The 24019-nt window shown below is 41.0% G+C and overlaps 1 protein-coding gene across 5 annotated transcripts in view; it reads right to left on the bottom strand.

Annotated features, from left to right (window-relative positions):
* arap2 (ArfGAP with RhoGAP domain, ankyrin repeat and PH domain 2) overlaps positions 1 to 24019 on the bottom strand; it is a 420641-nt gene that overhangs the window by 28268 nt on the left and 368354 nt on the right. For all 5 annotated transcript variants that reach the window (XM_073064859.1, XM_073064858.1, XM_073064860.1 and 2 more), the window contains 2 exons: positions 8444 to 8479; positions 3442 to 3505 (listed from right to left, as the gene is read on the bottom strand). In XM_073064859.1, coding sequence (XP_072920960.1) covers positions 3442 to 3505; positions 8444 to 8479 — 100 coding nt within the window. The remainder of the gene's footprint in view (positions 1 to 3441; positions 3506 to 8443; positions 8480 to 24019) is intronic.

Here is a 24019-nt window from a genome sequence, read left to right as displayed (position 1 = left end):
GGAAGGCCACAAGGGGGAGTCAGGATTTTCTGCTGGGGTACTGGTGAGGCCCGAATTGCAGAAGCCCTCAGTTATACAGGCGAGGAGGATGGCAGTGATTGTCAGGAACACTACGAAGAGGGAGGTCACCTTCATGCGGGGATGCCCCTGGCCCACTTGTTCCTGGTGACGGTAATGTCTAGTGCCCCTGTGAGACAAGCAGAGGAGAAACTATTGGAAAAAGGGGGGAAGTTGACTGCTGAGTCTTTCAACTTCAGGGACTCCTCAGTTCATGCGGGTTGGAAGAGGAGGCTGATAGAGAAGATGTTAAAGCTGGGAGGTGTCTTTTCCATTGGTGAGTTTGATGTGGGTTGCTCCAAGAGCACTCGTCACACTATCCAGGTGACCGAGGACACCCATTTAGAGAGAGGTCGTGGACACTGGCTCCTGCAGAGGTGGAAGACATTCAGCAACACTTGTGTAAATTGAAGGAAGCTGGGATCATCACCGAGTCCCGAAGCCCCTATGCATCCCCAGTAGTAGAGGCCTGGAAGAAGAACGGGAAGGTACGGATGTGTATGGACTATAGGACTCTGAACAGGCACACCGTCCCTGACCAGTATACTGTCCCGAGGACTGAAGACACACTGGCCTGTCTGAGTGGTGTGAAGTGATTCAGTGTGCTGGACTTGAGGAGTGGATATTACCAGATCCCTGTGAGAGAGGCTGACAAAGAGAAAATGGCATTTATATGTCCCCTGGGATTTTTCCAGTTTGAAAAGATGCCCTAGGGCATCTTGAGAGACCCTGCAACCTTCCAGCAGATCACGGAGAAGACAGTGGTGTTGGTCTATTTGGATGACCTCATAGTATTTGGATCCACCTTGGAAGGACATGAAGCGAGGCTGCTGAAGGTGCTGGGCCGCCTGAAAGCTGAAGGGTTAAAACTTTCCCTGGACAAGTGCCAGTTCAGCAAATTGTCTGTTAGCTATGTTGGGCACATAGTCTCAGGGAATGGAGTAGCTACAGATCTGGCTAAGATAGCGGTGGTGACCTCTTGGCCAAGGTCCCAGACTGTGCACGCTCTGCTCGCACAGAGTTACTCGGATTCTGTGGTTATTATCGGAGGTTTGTGAAGGGCTAAGCAAAAATTCACCCATTGAATCAGCTTCTGTGCGGTTACCCTGCCTTGGGGAAGAAAGGGAGGGGGAAAAAGGACAGGAGGGTGGAGAGTATCTTAGCCACTGGGAGCTCTTTGGACCGAGGTGGGATGCGAAATGTGAAGAGGCTTTTCAGTCGCTGAAGGAGCTGCTGACCCAGGCATCGGTGCTGGCTTTTGCGGACCCCCGCTTGCCATATGCACTGCACATGGATGCCAGCCGAGGGGGTTTAGGCGATGTCTTGTATCAGGATCAGGGCACCGGGTTGAGACCTGTTGCGTTTGTCAGCCGGAGTCTGTCGCCCTCCGAGAGAAATTATCCCACACACAAGTTGGAATTCCTGGCATTGAAATGGGCAGTGATGGATAGGCTGAGTGACTACATCTATGGGTCGCAAGTTTGAGGTGAGGACCTCTAACTTATATCCTGACCTCGGTGAAACTGGATGCAGCATTGTCTGCCTATGATTTCAGCCTGAAGTACCGGCCGGGAAGTAGGAACATCGATGCTGATGCGTCATCCCGACGGGTGCATGAGGGACTGGACAGGGACGAGGAGTGGGAGAGCGTTCCTGTCCCAGGGTGAAGGCCATGTGTCAGTTTGCCACCACCGTGAAGGCAGAGGGAAAGGAGAGCGCTGGCCAATGAGGAGAGATGCTTTTGTTTCTTGTGTACTTGAGTGAAGTTTTCGCGGTCTTCTGCTCGGTGGAAGATAGAGAGAGAAGTTGCCAGTACGGGGATGTCGCAGACTGCAGGACATAGCGGACTTGGAATGAGGTCGGGTATCGACGCATGGAGGGAGAAATTGGTGGAGAACGACCAGACAAGAAAACTGTGAGTTCCAATGTTGCAAATTAGACTGTTTCATTAGAATGGGCCCTTTTCCTTTTTGTTTTCTTTACTAACCATACAGTCAAATTAAGAATTATAAAGCTCAGTCGTTCAATTGCACATTGTGTACTGTTTGTTATTTCGGGGTGCTGATTTGCAACAAGGGACACATCACATAGCGTCCACCCAAACAAGATTTCTCAAGTCTGGCCCAGCTGGAGGCTGCTTTCCCCCTAGATTAAGCCGCTAGCTGAACCTGACGGTCACACTTGTCACCTGGAGTCTGTTGAGTATCTTCTAAATTCAGATTTCTGGTAACTGCTGTGTTCAGCATCTCAAACTCCGGCATGTTTCGTTTTTGTTTTCACTACTTCCCACACCCATCCACCTTTCCTTGCACCTCTCTAGTCTAGATTAGCTCGTTCTCTCCCCTGTCTGCTGCTCAGACAGGACATACACTGTTGAAAGTCTGGACGTTCACTCAAAGGTCACTGTATCAGGTAGTTAGTTTGCCAGTCAATGGGATCTGAACAATTGTAAGTTTCCATTTGGTTCTTCCTCTCTGATACTGCAACCTAAAACAAACCCGAGTTCTTAGTTTCAGTTCTGATAAAGTATTACTCACCAGAAACCTGTATTTGTCTTTTCACACATGCTGCCTGACCTCTTTGGCACCTCTGGTACTCTCTGCTTTTATTTCAGCCGCATTGGCTACAAGCTTTGATCTGAGGTTGGGGATTCTACAGAAAGTGATTCACCTTTTCTCTCTGCCAATTCCTTCTACCAACTATCAGACTCCAGTCAGAAGACTGATGAATGATCCCCACTTTACCAGATGGGAGCAGTTCAAACAACTCCTAAAGCCTTCAAGAAATCTGAAATCTCAGTACATCAGTACCTTGACCATTCATCCCCTCGCCAACAATTTAAAGTGGGACATACAGTTACCAAGTTCTCTTCATTAGGAACCTACCTTCTAAAACGTAAGAAGAGGCTAGGTGTACAGGAATACCGTCACTTTCAAGGTCACTCAATTGGGAATGTGAATTGGGACAGATTAAGATCTGGGTTTCCCAACTTAATGGCACTTGAAGATATTACCACTTAACTGGCAGCAAATTTCTAACAAGGCAGCTTGCCATTATCTTAAGAACATCCAGTGAAGTTAATAAATACCGGCCTTCGGAACAATGCCCATGTTCCATGATTATAAAAACATTATCTGCTGTTAATAATTCCTCAGTGGGAGGAACAATGAATATTTGCAAGTTTAAAGATTTTAAATTTTAAAGATTACTGCCAAAAGATATTTTAACAATTAACTTTTAGAACAGCAATGCTTTTTATTGCATCATCACAGTCACACTAAATCAAATGGACTTTACATTCACATACACAAAATTATGTTTAATTCATTCAACAATAAAATAACAATAAAGGAAACTGCAAAATTGCTCAGGACGATTTCCTACCTGTGCACTGAGCAAAGTAGCCAACCATTCTAAATATGTCTCCTCCTTATCACAGCACAAATACCTGTAAGAGGGATATACACGTATCAGTATAATTATTACTTACATATAAAAGATATAATTAAAAGGCAGCTCAGCTAGTAAAGGAACCGTTTATTTGATTGTATCTACTGTTTTCCTTATTTGTTCTCCATAATACAAAAGGAAAAGGTAGCAACTTAGAAACATTGAAAACCTACAGTACACAGGCCCTTTAGCCCACAAAGCTGTGCTGAACATGTCCTTACCTTAGAATTTACCTAGGGTCACCCATTGCCCTCTATTTTTCTAAGCTCCATGTATCCATCCGGGAGTCTCTTAAAAGACCTTATCGTATCCGCCTCCACCACTGTCACTGGCAGTCCATTCCACGCACTCACCACTCTGAGTAAAAAAACTTACCCCTGACATCTCCTCTGTACCTACTTCCAAGCACCTTAAACCTGTGCCCTCTTGTGCTAGCCATTCCAGCCCTGGGAAAAAGCCTCTGACTATCCATACGATTAATGCCTCTCATCATCATCTATCAGGTCACCTCTCATCCTTCGTCACGCCGAGGAAAAAAGGCTGAGTTCACTCAACATATTCTCACATAAGGCAAGCTCCCTAATCCAGGCAACATCCTTGTAAATCTCCTCTGCACCCTTTCTATGGTTTCTACATTCTTCCTATAGTGAGGCACCCAGAACTGAGCACAGTGTAGTGAGATGTGGGATTTGAACCTTCAAATACATTATGTGATCATAAATGTTTCATTTCTCTCAATGCTTAATGAAAATCATTCAGTCTCAGTTCTGAAGATTCTAACTGGCCAAACCTTGACCGCTCTTTTATCTGTGCAGTAGTGTTCCAGTGTCATTTATGTGAAAGAGAGCTGCTTTCATCTTAAATCAACTAGATCCAATGTTAAAGTTATGCCTTATTTTGGATTCTTTTGGTAAAAGAACTATAGAACATTACAGCACAGAAACAGGCCTTTTGGCCCTTCTTGGCTGTGCCGAACCATTTTTCTGCCTAGTCCAACTGACCTGCATCCGGCTCATATCCCTCCATACACCTCTCATCCATGTACCTGTCCAAGTTTTTCTTAAATGTTAAAAGTGAGCCCTCATTTACCACTTCATCTGGCAGCTCATTCCATACTCCCACCGCTCTCTGTGTGAAGAAGTCTCCCCCCCAGTGTTCCCTTTAAACTTTTCCCCCTTCACCCTTAACCCATGTCCTCTGGTTTTTTTCTCCCCTAGCCTCAGTGGAAAAAGCCTGCTTGCATTCACTCTATCTATACCCATCATAATTTTATATACCTCTATCAAATCACTCCTCATTCTTCTACGTTCCAGGGAATAAAGTCCTAATCTAATCAACCTTTCTCTGTAACTCAGTTTCTCAAGTCCCAGCAACATCCTTGTAAACCTCCTCTGCACTCTTTCAACCTTATTTATATCCTTCCTGTAATTAGGAGACCAAAACTGCACATAATACTCCAAATTCGGCCTTATACAACCTCACCATAACATTCCAACTCTTATACTCAATACTTTGATTTATAAAGGCCAATGTACCAAAAGCTCTCTTTACTACCCTATCTACTTGTGACGCCACTTTTAAGGAATTTTGCATCTGTATTCCTAGATCCCTCTGTTCTACTGCACTCCTCAGTGTCCTACGATTTACCTTGTATGTTCTACCTTGGTTTTTCCTTCCAAAGTGCAATACCTCACACTTGTCTGTATTAAACTCCATCCGCCATTTTTCAGCCCATTTCTCCAGCTGGTCCAGATCCCTCTGCAAGCTCTGAAAACCTTCCTCACTGTCCACTACACCTCCAATCTTTGTATCATCTGCAAATTTGCTGATCCAATTTACCACACTATTATCCAAATCATTGATATAGATGACAAAAAACAATGGACCCAGCACCGATCCCTGTGGCACACCACGAGTCACAGGCCTCCACTCAGAGATGCAATGCTCCACTACCACAATCTGACTTCTCCCATTGAGCCAATGTCTAATCCAATTTACTACCTCACCATGTATACCCAGCGACTGAATCTTCTTAACTAACCTCTCATGTGGGAGGTTATCTTGCTTATCAACCTCTATTTCATCAATCATTTTCAACAACTCATTTGTGATCTTAATCTCATTATCAAAGGAGATTTGTGATCTTAATCTCATACTATACACAAGGGAATTCATGCCTTAGTAATTTTACTTCATCATTAAATTTTTCCATCCCCAGTACTGTACTGGTATGATTATGTGCATAATATCTCCACTGCCAATTCATACCTCCTGTAGAGCAGAGCACAGAACTGAACATCGAACATCAAAACCAGTCTAAGACTGCATCTGGCATATATCCTCAACTTCATATTCTTCTTTTTTCTCGTGCAATAAAAGACATTTTCATTTCACAACTATGCAGCTTTCAGCTTTTAATTTTGGAAGGTAACAGCCAAGATTCCTAGAAGCAACAATGGTTAAGTCCAGCAAACTGGAGTTTTAATTCATTATCATAATATGGACGAGACACTTCCTAATCAATATCCTATCCTTAACAAGAGGGATTTTCCAAATTCACGAGTTCCCAATTTTCCAAGCACTCTCCATGTGGAATCTTATCAAATTCTGTTATGTTAGGTAAACAGGACTTAACCTTTTGAAATGTAGGTTGGCTTTCCCTCACCCATTGATACTTATTCCAATGCCCAATAAGTCTACTCTCATCAACCTTACGAGCCTGATTGAAGTTTTTGAGGATGTGACTAAACACATTGATGAAGGAAGAGCAGTAGATGAAGTGTATATGGATTTCAGCAAGGCATTTGATAAGGTAAACCATGCAAGGCTTATTGAGAAAATAAGGAGGCATAGGATCCAAGGGGACATTGCATTGTGGATTGAGAACTGGTTTGCCCACAGAAGACAAAGAGTGATTATAGATGGGTCATATTCTGCATGGAGGTTGGTCAGCAGTGGGGTGCCTCAGGGATCTGTTCTGGGACCCTTACTCTTCGTGATTTTTATAAATGACCTGGATGAGGAAGTGGAGGGATGGATTACTAAGTTTGCTGATGACACAAAAGTTGGAGGTGCTGTGGATAGTGTGGAGGGCTGTCAGAGGTTACAACGGGACATTGATAGGATGCAAAACGGGTGACAGATGGAGTTCAACCCAGATTAGTGTGAAGTGGTTCATTTTGGTAGGTCAAATATAATGGCAGAATATAGTATTAATGGTAAGACTCTTGGCAGTGTGGAGGATCAGAGGGATTTTGGGATCCGAGTCCATAGGACGCTCAAAGCAGCTGTGCAGGTTGACTCTGTGGTTAAGAAGGTTTACCGTGTATTGGCCTTCATCAATCGTGGAATTGAACTGAGGAGCCGAGAGGTAATGTTGCAGCTATGTAGGACCCTGGTCAGACCCCACTTGGAGTACTGTGCTCAGTTCTGGTCACCTCACTACAGGAAGGATGTGGAAGCCATAGAAAAGGTGCAGAGGAGATTTACAAGGATGTTGCCTGGATTGGGGAGCATGTCTTATGAGAATAGGTTGAGTGAACTCGGCCTTTTCTCCTTGGAGCGACGGAGGATGAGAGGTGACCTGATAAAGGTGTATAAGATGTTGAGAGGCATTGATCATGTGGATAGTCAGAGGCTTTTTCCCAGGGCTGAAATGGTTGCCACAAGAGGACACAGGTTTAAGGTGCTGGGGAGCAGGTACAGAGGAGATGTCAGGGGTAAGTTTTTTACTCAGAGAGTGGTGAGTACGTGGAATGGGCTGCTGGCAATGGTGGTGGAGGTGGATATGATAGGGTCTTTTAAGAGACTTTTGGATATGTACATGGAGCTTAGAAAAATAGAGAGCTAAAGGTAAGCCAGGTAATTTCTAGGGTAGGGACATGTTCGGCACAACCTTGTGGGCCGAAAGGCCTGTATTGTGCTGTAGGTTTTCTGTGTTTCTAACTGGCCTATAAATGTCATCAGACTAATTATAGGTTACTGATCTAAAACAATAAATGTGTTTTTCTCTCAAGTTCTGAATGAAGTGCTGAATATTTTCCCTGCCCCCTCCCCGATTTCATTCTACAGTTCCTAACATCTCACAGACTTACAATAGTATATTGTAACTGAGAGACTTACAGTAAATGGAGATAGTTAATGAATTAAGTTAGTTTTCTAAGATATGGTGAAACCATCAACTAAATCCTGTCCCGCTTCTCTCAGTATCCTGGTGTAAAAATCATCAAGTCCTGGTGAGTTGGATGTCATCACACTAATCTTTGCATTATAATTTAACCAGTTCCTCCCTTTCACCAAGTGTTAAAATTTTCTCATATCTGAGATATTTTACCATCTTCCTCTACGGTGAAGACATATAGTACATTATTATTCAACAAGTTATTTTGTTTTCTTACTTTCAATTTCTTAAATTGGGGCTTTAAATTCCTACTTGTGCTAAAGCAACCTAATAATGCTTTGAAAAGAACTTCTTCCACACTTTAACCTCTTGGTGAATACTGCTCATAATTTCTGACACAAGTAAATACTCTTTTAGGAATGACCGCTGTACATTTCAATAAGCCTCTATATAACATCAGTCAATTCCTATTGAGGCATAGTTTTGTTTTATTCTGGATTTGAATGTAAACAAAAAAACTCTCCCTTCGCAAAAAGGAATCAAATGTAAAGTATGTTTCTAGTGATGATAACGAAGGACTGTTTTGCTCATCAGAAATTGCACTGCAAGTCTACAATTTTCTCTTTTTCATCTTTATTTTGCCACTTCACATCAGGCACTTTTTGGAAAGTTAGGAATTCTAAAAAGATTGCACTATATTTCCATGAATCAAATTATATTCTTCCTTTTCTGTTATTTAATTTTGCTAGCCATCAGTCTGACTGTTGAAAACAACACAATTGCACTGGATTAAGAATATTTTGAAGACAATCTTACCATTGCTGCTTTTCTGAACAAAGTGTGAAGCCCCAGCTGTACAAGAGAAGGAAAGACATAAGCAGACAGTTCTTGCTCATTATTTCAAAAGCAGAGAATATTTCTATTATCATTGGAGGTAAACACACAATAAACAATAGAACTGTGAACACCAAGGATGTTGGCTACAGGTATGTATTGCATAAACAGAAAATGTTTTCCAATCAAATAAATGAATTGAAAAGTGCTGAAAATGAGTAAAAATCAGCAGAGTACACAACATTGATTAAGTTTTCAGCTGAGCCAATGGCAGTTCAGTATCTATCAGGTTACTATTTATTTAGCTATCACAGGTTCATTTAAGTTGTGCATTCTGCCAGTACTAAATAACTTATCTCAGTTAATACACTTGCCATTAAAATCAAGATTGTCAATATTATATTCCAGTTTAGTAGCAATATACAACTTGTAGATCTGAATAACTTGACCGAGACTGGTTCGATGATTAAATGAAAAATGCATCAACAACTTTCCAAAAAGGAGCTTGTCCACAGCAAATCTGGCACTGAGAGAACATTAATAAAATAGATGATATTCTATATGTAGAAAAAAAATTAAATGGTAGCTTAGATACAAAATACCATTTAAAAAACAATCACTAAATGTGGAATCAGGTGATGGGTATCTTAGACCAAATAGAGATAAGAAATAAAGTTTACAAATGTTTGTACATTAATAAAGGGCAGAAACATTGAAATAATATCTACATCACTTATTGAATGCATAACTGTTGTGTATGTAATATTTCAAAAATGTTTGAGTAATCTTCTATATATATTGATGAACAAAAGCAGTAAATAATTGAGTGCCCCTAAATCATCAAATGTACACAAATAATTATAATATTGGCCAAATAACATTACACAAGGTTTGAATCCTACAGGACATTGTAGTGGAGAAGGAATAGACTACATTGATAAGGATTCAAGGGTAAGTGAGAGATGGGACAGGATAAGTCTTTCCCTGATCCAGAGAAAAGAAACTTACTGATTTATAGATACAGAGAAGTATGGATGTAACTGTTTCAGTTACAATGCAAAAAGCTGGTTAAAGAAAAGAGTAAACAGGAGGAGGCAGCCCAAGTAGTTCAGACCGAGTTGGGTGGGGGGGGGGGGGGGGGGAAGGATTGAAGAAATTGTGCATGATTTAAAGCTGACTGTGAAAGTGATACAGAAATCATTACATGAAAATAATTGCAACACTAGGGATCGATCATACAAAGTGTTTAAAGCAGATACAACACAGCAATAAAGTGTGAATGGATTGCATCTTTTAATTGTATGAAAAAGGGGGATGGGGAGAGGTGGGGGGACATTGAACCAGGAGACTATGTGGCAGTGTACACATTTAAAAGAACGAACTGTTTGGAATCTCAATTTGAAGTACCATTTCAGGTATTGCTGGTCACTAATACAGCTAAGTTCCTCCAGCGTGTAGAACGTGTTGCTTTGACCACAGCATCTGCAGCGTATTTTGTGTTTACTATCCATGGAAACAAGCAGTCAACGTTTTGGGCCGAGACCCTTCGTCAGGACTGAAGAGAGAGGGGGCAGGGGCCCTATAAAGAAGGTGGGTGGAGGGTGGTAAGAAGGCTGGTGAAAAACCAGTAAGAGGGAAGATCTATGGGTGGGGCAGGGGATAGGCAGGAAAGGTGAAGAAGGAATGTAAGAGGAAAGCAATATACATAGAGAAGAAGGCAGAATCATGAGAGAAGCAGCTGGAGGAGGAGGCAGAGTGAAACTGGGATGGGGGAAGGGAGAGGGAGTAAATTATTGGAAGCTGGAGAATTCAATGTTCATACCAAGGGGCCGAAGACTACCCAGACGGTTTATGAGGCGGTGCTCCTCCAACCTGAACCTGTCCAAGCCCAGAGCCCTGGATATGTTTGGTTTCTGGTACAATGATGATAGGACTCAGAAATTGACCCCCTACCATCCCTTAATGGTATAGCCAGAATGTCTTTGGGGGAAGATGGGGATATAAATTTGGAAACGAGTGCTTCAGAGGATGGTATACCTCTATATGACAATGTTAACCCCAGGGTAAACGGACTTAGTTTTGTCCCCAGCAAGGTAACACTTGCCTAGGGAACTGGTAAAGGAGCACAGGAAATGATTAACATGGTATCAGCATTGGAAAAGTTAGCAAATGAAACTGCATACACTCTCGGTCAACCCCAATAAGCATTTTCTAAACTGTTGGCAGAACTGGTGGTGGTCTGTACCGTGGCATTGCAAATCCAGAAATTTTGTCTGAGAAAGAAAGCACGTGTGCCCAGATTGGACAAAAATGTTGCACTTACATACAAGATGAATCAGGAGAATTTAATTCACTTGACAGCTCACATCCAAGAGGCCACCAAGAAGATTTAAGAGGTAGGAGACCTATTCCATAATTACAACCACCAGGGAAACTGATGATGGGTGGATGGTTGTCTGTTGCACTACATTATGAGTGACTATTGGTATTATAATATTGAATGTCACCCTCTTGCGAATTCTGTGTAGTATAGTTGGTCTAAGGAGAGGATATTGAATATGGGTCCCTGTTGGTGTAAACTAGAAAAAGGGAATTTTTTTCTTGAGTAAAGCTCTGAGAGTTTATCATTGTATAAATGTCCAAAATCACTTTGATAACTATATTCTAAAGCAGATGTTTATGACATTATGGTTTTGCCACGTAATGATAAAAAGGAGGGAATGTGGAAATATATTCAAAAATTTGAGATTTTATGTATTTAATCTTGCAATATAACAAAATGGAGCCTATATAATCCCAGAGTGCTTTTCTATATGCTGTGTGTACATGGCAGGAGACATGTAATGTTCTGGTCATTATCATTGTGCAAAAAAGGGGAAATTGATATGTTGCATGGCCTTGAATAGAAGTGAAGTAAGACTGCAGCTCAGCAGAGAAGCAGACTCCAAGAACAGATAACAGCTGAACAATAGCCTGAAAACCTGTAAATAAAGAAAACTATGTAAGCTGTAAAGCTGCCTGCCATCCATTGTGAGGAGTGGAGGTGGACTTCTCCTTGAAAGTAATAAAGATCTTTTGAACAGATCCAGCCCATGTTTTATTGGTTCTTTGGTAAATGACCTAGCAAAAGGTACACAAAAGGAAGGGGAGTTCTATTTCAGTGTATGTGGCTGAATTGAAGAGATTATCTGAGCATTGTCAGTTCAATAATGGGCTTCATGATGCACTAAGAGATGTTAGTTTGTAGAATCTATAGAATCAAGACTTAGTTTGTAGACTCCTAACTGATGGACAACTTACATTTAAAGGAGAAGTTGAAATCACTGTTTCAATGGAAACTGTAGAGATGCAAGTAAGTAGCAGGAATGAAAGTGAGCATGAACAAAATTGCAACAGCTAAACAGAAACTAGTTTGGCCAAATTGTTGTGGATGCAAATGCAGATTTAAAGGTGAAACTTGCAGAAAATGCTACAAAGTAGGACACATACATTGCTACAGCTGTGGAGGCCAAGTCTTTATGTATATTTAAAGCAGAGGTTGATAGATCCTTGATTGGTCAGGGTATGAGGGATATGGGGAGAAGGCAGATTAGGGCTGAGCGGAAAATTCGATCAGCCATGATGAAATGGCGGAGAAGATTCAATTCTGCTCCTAAATCTTATGGTCTTACAAAGAGCATGTTAGGCAGACAAAAATAAATGGATTGCTAAGGGAAGAGATAAAGCCAAAGAGTCAAGTGGTAGCTTCAAAAAGAGCCCTAATCTGCAAACTATTGATGAACAATCCGATAACGATGAGAATGGTACAGGATTTTACAGTGTGAAAATTAACTATAGACAAGCAATATGACATGTCAGGAGTGAACAGCAAATTAGTTAAAATTGAATTGGACACTGGCTCAGCTGTTTTAGTCATTCCACAAATTGAGTTTGAATGGCATTTCAAAGATACTGAACCAAAGCCTGCAGACATCCAACTAAGCACGTACACTGGAGAAAAGATAACTCCTATGGGAATGAAATACAACAGCCAACAAGCCACCGTGAGCTTGTATGTTATAAAAACAGGTGAACCAGCATTATAAGGACATGATTGGCTCAGACAACTACAATTTGATTGGAATCTGTCCACTTTTTGCATCCTACACTGCCTACAGTAAAGAAAACTGAAAGTGAATTGAGGAAGGTACTGGCTGATGCCACTAATACCTCCACACCGAACACCGTGAAATGCTGCCCAACAGAGGGCAAACAGCGGTTGGCGCCAGTCTCTGCACCTCTGGTTGGAAAGCATTTTGGACCAAGGAAGGGCCATGTTGCTCAGAGGAATTGTGAAAGTGATGGAAACAGTGGTCCAACTACAACGGATTTTGTAGGCAACGTATTGAAGAAAGCTTCTGGTGCTCATCAGGCAGTTAGTTGCAAAATATGGCTTGGTTTTAGGCAGGAAGAGAGTTGAAGGAGCTTCAAGAAAGTTGCAAGCATTTGGTGTTTGTGAGTATAAAGAACCGGAATCTACTCTGCGTGCATTAAGGTTATTGCATGAACTGCAAGTGAGAGCCAAAATACTGCTCGTAAAAGTAGATTCAAATCCCAAAGCCCAGCTGGATGAATGGAAGGACAAAAAGAAAGCAGTCCATGGAGATATGAAGACAGACAATTTCTCAGATGATATTGTGGATGAGAAAAGCAAGAAGAGAGACCAGTGCGTACAGGGAGCAATAGAAGGAGTAATAAGTGAACACTAGTGAACTAAATGGACTTTCCCAAGACCAACATGCACAAACAAGAAGAAAAAGGAGGAAAAAGATGGAGAGAAAGAATGTGAATGAGTTGAGAGAATGGTGTGAAAAGGTGAAGGAACGTGTGAAAGAAAAAGAAAGGAATCAAAATAGATCCAGAGAAAGAAAAGGAGAGAAAAGGTGTACAGAGCTGTCAGAACCACTCCCTGCAGTCTCAGAGTCAAATCCTGCAACTGACGAGGAGGCCGTAGAAGCTGAGATTGTTTTCACAGCCGCACGTCTCACCTGCCAAGCAGAGTGACCCCCACCCCCTCATCAGGAAAGACGTTATCTCATAAGAGTAAAAATCCTCTACAGCAATTAAATCTTTAGACCTGAATGGGACTATTTAAAAATTACTGTGCTTTGGAACTCTGTATATAGTAGTTGTATTATATAATATAATATACTGTGTATATAATTGAGATCCATTCTCTACTGAAGTTTGGACTTCATAGCTAAGCAGGAAGGAGTGTGTATATAGCATTTCAATCATATTTGAGTAATCTGGTGTGTGTGTGTGTGTATACATATATAGATTAAGGATCCTTGTTTATTTAACTAATTCATTATGGGTTGTATGCATAAATAAATGCATCTGTCAGCATGCTACATGGTACGTGTGCGCCTTGCTTAAAGTAAACTCAAAGTTAGGCCCATATTTCAGACTCGCATGTCTTACTTTGAGAAAGTTTAATAGTCTGAAGTTTCTAAACATGTGAGTGGGGAAAATGGCATTCAATAGTGTGAAAAAAAGTCTTGTTAAAGAGATAGTTTTCAAGGCTTGGAAGGGCCGAAGGAAATGGGAAGATAGTGGGAACTTACAAGGCACAACAGAAGAAAAAAATGTGGTGCGAAGAGAACCATGGATGCATAACATAGACCATAGTATGTTTGCCACTATGCCAGGGACCAGTTCAATCCTGACTACTGGGGCTGTCTGTGTGGAGTTTGCAAGTTCTCATTGTGATGGTTTGGTTTTCTTCTGGGTGCTCCTGTTTTTCTCTTAAATCACTAAGATGTGCATATTGGCATGTTAATTGGTCATCACAGTTGCTCCTACTATGCAGGTAAGTGACAGAATTGGGTAAGGTGAACAGAATAAACAATGGGATTCATAAAGGATTAGTTTACATGGGTGGTTGACGGCTGGTGTGGACTTGGCAAGAGGGTGGGAAGGGTTGTTTTTTTCTGTGCTATATCTCTCTACAAATCTGAGAGATGAGGCTGAAGATGGTCTGACAGAGAGGATAAGAGTTTGAAGTTCAGAACAATTTCAGACTTGTGTTTGTTGCTGCCATTTCTCTAGTTTGTTTGGAGATGAAAGAGAATGCATGTCCTGGAATTTTGGGTTAAATAAAAGAACAAAACAACTGCTAGAACATAGCAGGGCAAGAAGCATCTGTGTGTGGGTGATGTCTTGACCCTAATTTCCTTTGCCACCCTGCATGCTGTTTGACCTGCTCATTTCCCTGCGAAGTTTGTTTGATGCTTTGTTTCACTAATAACTCCAACTTTTATTTACTTGGCTCATGGTCTTCATTAGTTTTTTTTTTGTCCAATTTCACCCACCTTAACCACTCTGGACTCAAGTTTGAGCTAGAATTAGGACTTATGATGATATTTAAATGCAAGAATAGGATTTTTTTTTTCAAAATTAGTAAGCAGCCAGGGTCAACAAATATTTTGCAATTATTCAGGCAGTAAAGCCTGCAGAGCATGGACAGGAGTAGGATGGAACACAATCCATAGAAGTACTAGAGTCTCTACAATCTGACAAGGCAGAATTATGAATAAATTGCAAAAACAGCAGTGGAAGGCATGTGAGCTATGTTAGTGGGGAGGTGTTTGAAAATTCATTTCTGAGGAATTAATATACGATTCAGAATAATTGTCTAATATACCTTAATGAGCATGAATCTAAATTATATTCTTCATATAACAACCCTTAATGTTATTTCTATTTAAAACATTACACTCTAAATAGAGGGAATTTTCTAGAGTATTTCAGTACTTTGCCCTACATAAGTATTGATGAACTTTTTAAATCACAGTCTCCTCTGATACTGTCCTCACGTGAGCTTGGGAATACTTAAGTCGTTAGCAATTAGCATAGGCCAGCATTTGTTTGTTTAGTCTTCTCCAGGAAGTTGGAAACTACTATTCAGGCTGTCACTTCGCGAACGGCTGAGATAGCAGTAAATTGTCAGAGATGCTAAAATTTAGATCTTCTGCTCGTTCAAGAGGATCTGTAAGAACCTATTCTATTATTAAAAAGTACAGTGCCTTGAAAAAGTATTCAGCCCCTACAAACCATTTTCACATGTTATTGTCTCATTTCTAAACTTAAAATATATTGAAGGAGTTTTGAGCTAATCTACAAAACATTGTTTCATATGTCAAATCAAAAGAAAATTTCCAAAACCTGTCAACAATTAACAAAAATTAAAAACCACGAATATGAGAGTGGAGAAGTATTCAACCCCTTTGTAATTACTACACTAACTTTCCTCAGGTGAAATATAAAGTATTACTTTACCAATTTGACGATATCGAAAATTGGAGGATCACCTGTTTTTAATGCATTCAGAAGAATAAGTACTCCCTTTCTCTGCGAGGTCCAACAGAACAGATCAAAATGAAGATAAAAGGGCATTCAAGATGAGTCAGGGAAAGGATAACAGAGAAGTACAAAACTGGGGAAGAGTACAAGACCATCTCAAAGGCACTGAACACAGAACTCAGTGCAGGCCATTATGAAAAAGTGGAAAAAATATAAAACCAGTGCCACACTGTCTAGGTCAGGGCGGCCGGCCCTCTAAACTCAGTCATCAGAGAAGAATGGCACTTGTAAAAGAAGCTATTGTGATGGCAACAGTCACTCTGAGTGAGATGCAGAAATCAGTAGCTCCATCTCTAACCCTTACACAAAAAAGCCATTTATGGAAGAGTGACAAGGAAGAAACCCTGGGTTAAAACTGCCAGAGCAATGGTGGAGTGGCTTCAAATGAAGAAAATTCATGCCCCTGAGTGGCCCAGTCAGAGTCCTGACCTCAACCCGATCGAACATTGCAGGCAAGACTTCTAGATTGTTGTTCAACTAACCTGGCACAGCTTAAGCAATCTTGCAAGGAGGAATGGGCAAATCTTGTTCCATCACTTTGTGCAAAGTTAATAGAGACTTATCCAAAAAGACTACTGGCTGTAATAGCGGTGAGAGGTGGTTCAACTAAGTACTGAGTTAAGTGGGGGGGTGAATACATTTCAAGTGCTGACATTTCAGCTTTTGAATTTTAGTTTTTCACGCTTTGCAATTTTTCCTGTTTTTTCGGCTCTATTGTGGAAAAAAAGAAGCAAGTGACTCACAAATAAAAATTCTCAGTTAAAATGATCAAAACCCCTGGTTGTAATACTCATTTATATGAACAAAAGGTTGGGGGCTGAATACTTTCACAAGATATTGTATGTATTCATGTATCATGGACAACATTTACCCTCCATTTAAAATAAAACTGTTTCATTTACCTTACTGCAGAGTAAATTGGCTGCAAATAGCCCACATGAAAGAGACTCCATTGCAAAACTAATACAGGCACTTGTCACTAATAAGTTATGGAAAGTGCTGTATATCATTCTTTTAGGCTGAGTACACTTAAAGTAAATTGTAATGGTTTTATAACCTATTACTAAACATTAATTTTGGCACATTGAATAATTCTAGCTAGGGGAGAGGAAAATACACTCAAAGTAGCACTTAAAATGTTAGTTACACATTTGACATTTGGGAAGTCTGTAGCTGTAGCATCAACATTAAATCAGTGTCCTTGAAATCAAGGTCATGTGCTTTTTACCATAATCAGCTTAAATAGCTAATACTTATCCAAGAGATAGATGGTATGCTAAAAGTAAAATGTAGAGAAGACAAGTGTCTAGCTCCATCTGCCTCTACCTTTAATTGGAACAAATGTGTAAATATTACAAACACGATATTAACTAAGCATAAGGCAGCATCCAGGCAGACAGAAGGCTAGAATCTCATTAATTTGTAACAAACTAATCTGATTCAATACTTAGAGAAAGCAAAGCTCTTTTTTATTCAGCTACATCTAAGTGTTTTTTGGAATTTAGGTTAAATAATTATTGGATTAAGACCAGAGGATTAAATATGCTCCGATATTAATACTTACAAACAGTACATTAGTCTTTCTCATAAAGAGAAAAGTAGTGCCCTGGGCAACACTATGGATTGATAGATTACAAACAGCGAGCCACATTGCACCTAGATTAACTCATATCTTAAATATCATTGGTTTAATAAGATAATGCATGTGCCAATTCTACACTAGTTGATCCTGAGTGAAACTAACAGACATGATTATGTGGTATGGCCCTCAGTCATTGCTAGACATAGATACAAACATTTTAAAATATCGAGTCAACCTAATGTTCAAGCTGAGCCAGCAAATCACTCAAATACCTTTTTTTAAAAAAACTACAGGTTGAAATGCTGGTATCCAACCAATTACAGTTATTCTCCAAATGTGAACACTCTGTTCCAGAATCCACAACATCAATTTGTTTGCAATTGTATTGCACTGTTGTGTCGCTGAAATTACTTTACACTTACACAAGAAATGCAATATAATTGCACTTTAAATTATTAGCAGGATCATTTAGTCTGTAAAGTAAATAAAGAAAGCTGCAAGCTCTTTAGCAATATCTATATACTGTTTGCCTTATTAGCAAAGTTTCATAAAAATCTATGAACCATACCTTCTGCCCAACTAATTTATGTTAGGGTTGTACTATTAACTCAAAAGTGATTTGTAAACAAGTATCTAAACTCCTCAGTAAAAAAAAAATGATTTGTTCATGCCCTCACACTAGGCTGTAATTACCACAGCACTTGCTAAACCATCAGCTTTCTCCTCTTTGGGAAAAGGCTGCAACACAGCAGCATTAGCTCAGTAGAAGCAGCTGCCCATTTAAGATTGAGAAGCTTGTAAATCCTTGGAGTTCTCTGCCTAAAGAACTATGTGCTGAATCATTAAGTACATGCAAAGTTGAGACATGATGCTTGGACTATTTGAGATTTCTAGTACTGTGGGAATTTCACTGAAAAATAAATTGAGCACAAATGCTAGATTATCTTGCTAAATGATGGAATGGGCTTTGGGAGTTAGGACCCATTTCTACTGTTTAGAGGCAGTGTAGGGGAACACATTGGATATTTTGATCATAGTGCCATTAGTTTCAAGATAATTAAGGAAGAGGATAGGACTGTTTACCAGGTTTAGATTCTAAAGTTGAAGAAGGCCAAGTTTGATTACGTATAGATAGGAAAAAGGTTGTTTGTGGCAAATAGATATTTGGTAAGTGGGAGGCCTTCTGAAGCATTGAGAGTACAGAATCAGAGTTGTCCTATTAGAATAAAAGGCAAAGTTAACAGGTTTAGCAAACCTTGGATATTGAGTAATATTTAAGCCCTGGTAAAGAAATGGAAGCACAAATCAGTCATAGGCAGATAGAATCAATTGAGGCACTTGAGAAGTGTAAGAAACATAAGAGAAATCAGGAGTGTTAAAAGAGGCTATGAGGTTATATGCCAAAGAAGGATGTTATGGACAAAATGGGAGGTGAGGACCTCAATAAAATCACTGCCACTAAGGAGATAGTGATGAGCAAACCAGAGAGACTGAAGGTAGATAAGTCCCCTGGTCCTGATGGGATGTATCACAGGGTGCTGAAGGAATTGGCGGAGGCTATAGTAGATGGGTTGGTAAACATTTATCAAAACTCTCTAGACTCTGGATAGGTCCCGGTGGATTGGAAGTCAGCAAATGTCACGCCACTTTTTAAAAAAGGATGTAGGCAAAAGACGGGCAACTATAGGCCAGTTAGCTTAACATCTGTAGTTAGGAAAATGCTTGAAGCTGTCATGAAGGAAGAAATAGTAAAACATTAAGAAAGGAGTGGTTCCATTAGACAGACGCAGCATGGATTCAGCAAGGGCAGGTCCTGTTTGACAAACTTACTGGAGTTCTTTGAGGACATAATGAGTGCAGTGGATAGAGGGGAACAGGTGGATGTCATACACTTGGATTTCCAGAAAGCGTTCGATAAGGTGCAGCACAAGAGAATTATAAATAAGATACGGATGCTTGGAGTCGGAGGAAGTGTATTGGCATGGATAGTGGATTGGTTAACCAATAGAAGGCAGAGAGCTGGTATAAATGAGTGTTTCTCCAGTTGGCAGTCGGTGGTGAGTGGGATGCCGCAGGGTTCGGTGCTGAGCCCACAGCTGTTAACCATTTATATTGATGATTTGGAAGAGGGGACTGAGTGTTGCATAGCAAAATTTGCTGATGACACTAAACTGAGTGGAAAAGCAAATTGCACAGAGGATGTGGAGAGTCTGCAGAGGGATATAGATAGGTTAAGTGAGTGGGCCAAGGTCTGGCAGATGGATTACAGCATGGTGTTGTGCAGAGGGACTTGGGAGTGCTTGTTAATGAATCACAAAAAGTTGGCTTGCAGGTACAACAGGTTATTAAGAAGGCAAATGGAATGTTGGCCTTCATTGCTAGAGGGATTGAATTCAAGAGCAGGGAGGTCATGCTGCAACTACACAGGGTACTGGTGAGGCCGCACCAGGAGTACTGTGTGCAGTTTTGGTCTCCATACTTGAGGAAGGATATACCGGCTTTGGAGGCAGTGCAGAGGAGGTTCACCAGGTTGATTCCAGGGATGAAGGGGTTAACCTATGAGGAGAGATTGAGTCTCCTGGGACTATACTCTCCGGAGATCAGAAGAATGAGAGGGGATCTTACAGAAACATACAAAATTTTGAAAGGGATAGATAAGATAGAGGTAGGAAAGTTGTTTCCATCGGTGGGTGAGACTAGAACTAGGGGACATTGCCTCAAGATTCAGGGGAGAAGATTTAGGATGGAGATGAGGAGAAACTGCTTTTCCCAGAGAGTGGTGAATCTGTGGAATTCTCTGCCCAGGGAAGCAGTTGAGGCTTCTTCACTAAATATATTTAAGAAACAGTTAAATAAGTTTTTACATAGTAAAGGAATTAAGGGTTATGTGGAAAAGGCAGGTAGATGGAGCTGAGTTTATGGACAGATCAGCCATGACCTGGCGGGGCAGGCTTGATGGGCCAGATGGCCTACTCCTGTTCCTATTTCTTATGTTCTTATGTTGCTCTGGCAGACAAGATGAAGCTGAAGCCCAAGAGATCCTAGAGCAACATTAAGAGCGAAGGATAGCAGGAGGAAGTTGAAAATCAGAGTGGTCATCAATGCATGGAGCTGAAAAAGATGGGGACATCTTAAGTTAAGCTTTTGCATCTGCAGTTACTTGGGAGACAGTTACAATAATACTGAGGTAAAAAAAAGAGTAGTGTATCTGAATTACGGAAGAGCACATGCTTGCTGTCTTGAGGTGAATTAGGGTGGTTAAATCCACAGGGCCAGACATGGTGTACCTTTGGACCTTGGGAAGGCAAGCACAGAAATTATTGTAAGGTATTCTAAAGGGCATGATACACCCTAGCTATATATACGTGCCTAAGACTTCTGCATTAGTGCATTACTATATTGCATGAGCACTGTGCATTTTAGTTTGGTGTATTTTGCATTATTACTGTAGTAATTTTATGTATTCCACTGTTCTGCTGCTGCTAAAAGCAAATTTCATAACATATGTGAGTGAAGACCAACCTGATTCTGATATGGATCTTTATTATGGACTGAGAGCGGGAAGGGGGCAGGGAGAGGGGAATCTTTGTTGGGAAAAGGGGAAAGGAGAGGGGAGGGAGCCGGAAACAGCAGAGAGACAATATGTAATGCTCAATAAACAAACTGTTTGGAATCAATGTGTTTCAGAGCTGGTTGTATCTGCAGTTGTGACCCCCCCCCACCCCCACGGCACTCTATCTTTGCCACCTGTCCCATACCCTTACTATGGTGCTCCACCCTCACCATTCCCAATATCATTTGCTCCTGTTAGATTTACAAACCTGCTCTCCACTCTATGTTAACCAATACTTTGCAAAAATCTTAGGCACCCTAGCAATATATACATATCTAAGACATTTGCACAGCACTGTATTTGAACAGATGGAGCCTGATCAGGGATAGTTAAGATGACTTTGTGCATGGCAGATTGTGTCTAACAAATCTTTTAGAGTTTTTGAGGAGGTTGCCAAGAAGGTTGATGAAGGCACTGAAGAAATGGACTTTAGTAAGGCCTTTGACAAAGCCCCATATAGGAGGTTGGTCCAGAAGGTTAAGTCTCTTGGCATTCAGGATGAAGTAGTCAATGGATTTTCCATTGGCTTAGTGACAGAAGCCATAGAGTTGTAATGGATGGTTGACTTTCTGAAATAAGGTCTGTGACCAGTGGTATGCCATAGCGCTCTGTACTGGGTCTGTTGTTGCTTATCACCTACATTAAAGAAGTAGATAATGTGCTAAATTGGATTACCATATTTAAAATAACACCAAGATTTGGGGCTTTGTGGACAATGGCGAAGGCTATCAAGGATTGCAAAATGATATGGACTGGATGGAAAAATGGGCTGAACAATGGCAGATGGGGCTTAATGCAGACAAATGTGAGGTGTTGCTCTTTGGGAGAACAGATCAACTTAAGTCTTGTACAGTGAATGGCCGGGCACTGAGATATTTGTGGGAGATAATGGGACCTGGGAATACAGATCCATAATTCCTTGAAAGTGGCATCACAGGTAGATAGGGTTGTAAAGTAATCTTTTAATACAGTGGATGTCATAAATCAGGACAGGAGTTGGGTTGTTATGTTGAAATTGAATAAGATATTGGTGAGGCCATCTTGTGTGCAGTTCATACTCACCTACTTACAGGAAAGCTATCAATAAGCTTGAAAGAATGCAGAGAAAACTTACACACAGGTTGCCGGGACTTGAGTTACATGGGAAGTTTGAATAGGTTAAGACTCTTTTCTCTGAAGTATAGGAGAATGTGGGGAGACATTATTGAGTTATACAAAATTCTGGGTGAAACTTCTAGTCAAGATGACGCCAGAGAACATTTCCGCAGACAGCATCTTCCAGATAGCAAATCTCTTTAGTTATTTCACTTCTTCTAAGCCGTCTGCTTGTCCTTTTTTGTCTTGTTTGTGGTACGGAAACTGTTGAAGCCTGTGACCTGCAGTCTGGAACTTGATCAAATGATCCAGCGCTCTGCTGTCTCGTGGAGGTCAGATTCAAGGACCCGAGAAAGACAGAGAACACGAGCTGACTCGTGGAAAAGACCAGAGTCGGGATGTGGGGTCATGAATGACTCCACCTTGAAGCATTGAGGTGAATAGAGGGGGCCAGATTGCTTCTAACAAAGCCCAGGCTGTCAGTCATTGCTCCCAATGGAGGCCTCTGAGGTGAATGTGGAGTGGGTCAGCGATCACTCCCAAAAGCAGCCACTGGATCAAGAGTGTTTGGACTGGTCAGCGATCACTCACTGCAAAGGTCGCCAAGGTGAATGCAGAGGGACGGGGTGGGCGGGGGGGGGGGGGGGGGGGGTGCTGTCAGAGACCAAAGTCAGCATTTGGATCAGGCGTGAGTTCTGAGTCACAGAAAGACTGTTTGATGTTCTGAGTATTATGTGATTGAGCTGTAGTTTATATTTGTCTATTTTGATGTTTTTTGGCATTTTCTCTCTCGTGGCTGATTGACGGGTGGATGATCTGTTAGTTCTTTGTGTGCGTGGGGGGGGTGGTCGAGGATTTTGATGTTATGTCGCTGTTCTTTTTTTGCAAATGAGGGGGTCAGGGATTGTTATTGTTGCTGTTTTTTCTGCACAGAGGGGTTGGGATTTGTAACTATTGTCGCTGTTTTTTTTCTGTGATTGAGGGGGTCGGGGATTGTTATTGTCCCTGTTTTTTTCCTGCAGGGAGGGGGTGGAAATTTGTTGCTATTGTTGCTGCTTTGTTCTGCGGGGGAGGGGTTGAATGATTTTGGGGTTAGCGAGTTCTGTTTTCTTTTCTTTTTCTTGCGGGAGAGATGTGTTAATGTATGGTCCTTCTATATTTCATGGTTATCTGGAAAAGACCAATATTAGAGTTGTATTGTACATGCATACTTTGACACTGAAATAAACCTCTGAATGCATGGAGATGCTTTCCTCTCAGGTTGGGTGAGATTAAAACTAGAGATCATAGATTTAAGGTGAAAGGTGAAGTATTTATAGGGAATGTGGGAAGGAACTACTTCACTCAGAGGGTGGTGCAAGTGTGGAATCAGCTGCCAGAGGAATTGGTAGATGCAAGTTTAACTGAAACTTTTGGATAGGCATGTGGATAAGAGAGGTAGGAAGGGCTCTGGTTCAAATGCAGATAGATCTTAGCAGAAAATCAGGCCAGCATTGACCAGATGGGTTGAAAGGTCTGTTTCTGTGCTGTACTATTCAATGACTCTCTTAATGCTGATTTTGCTAAAATGCCCAGAGATCCGCATTTGCCTTTGAGTATTTATCTTCACCAAAAGCAACAATGAAAAAAAAAGTTTTGCTTTCATTAGAATTATATGGCAGGAAAAAAGATATTTCATTGTTCTCTAGATGCAATAGAAGATTGATGTGAAAAAGTATAGCTTTTAAATGTGGGTTAGGGTAAAACTAACTTGGTAATGACAAGGGTTGGCCCAGAAGTGTTGAATGGTAAAGGGAACCAGGATGTTTCTGTGTGCTATGTACCTGGATATAAGCCAATTCTGTAGGCAAATTAAGTTTTAAAG

This window comes from Hemitrygon akajei, chromosome 13, assembly GCF_048418815.1.
Source record: "Hemitrygon akajei chromosome 13, sHemAka1.3, whole genome shotgun sequence".
Taxonomy (NCBI): Eukaryota; Metazoa; Chordata; class Chondrichthyes; order Myliobatiformes; family Dasyatidae; genus Hemitrygon; species Hemitrygon akajei.
This window is presented reverse-complemented; position numbering and strand designations above follow the sequence as displayed.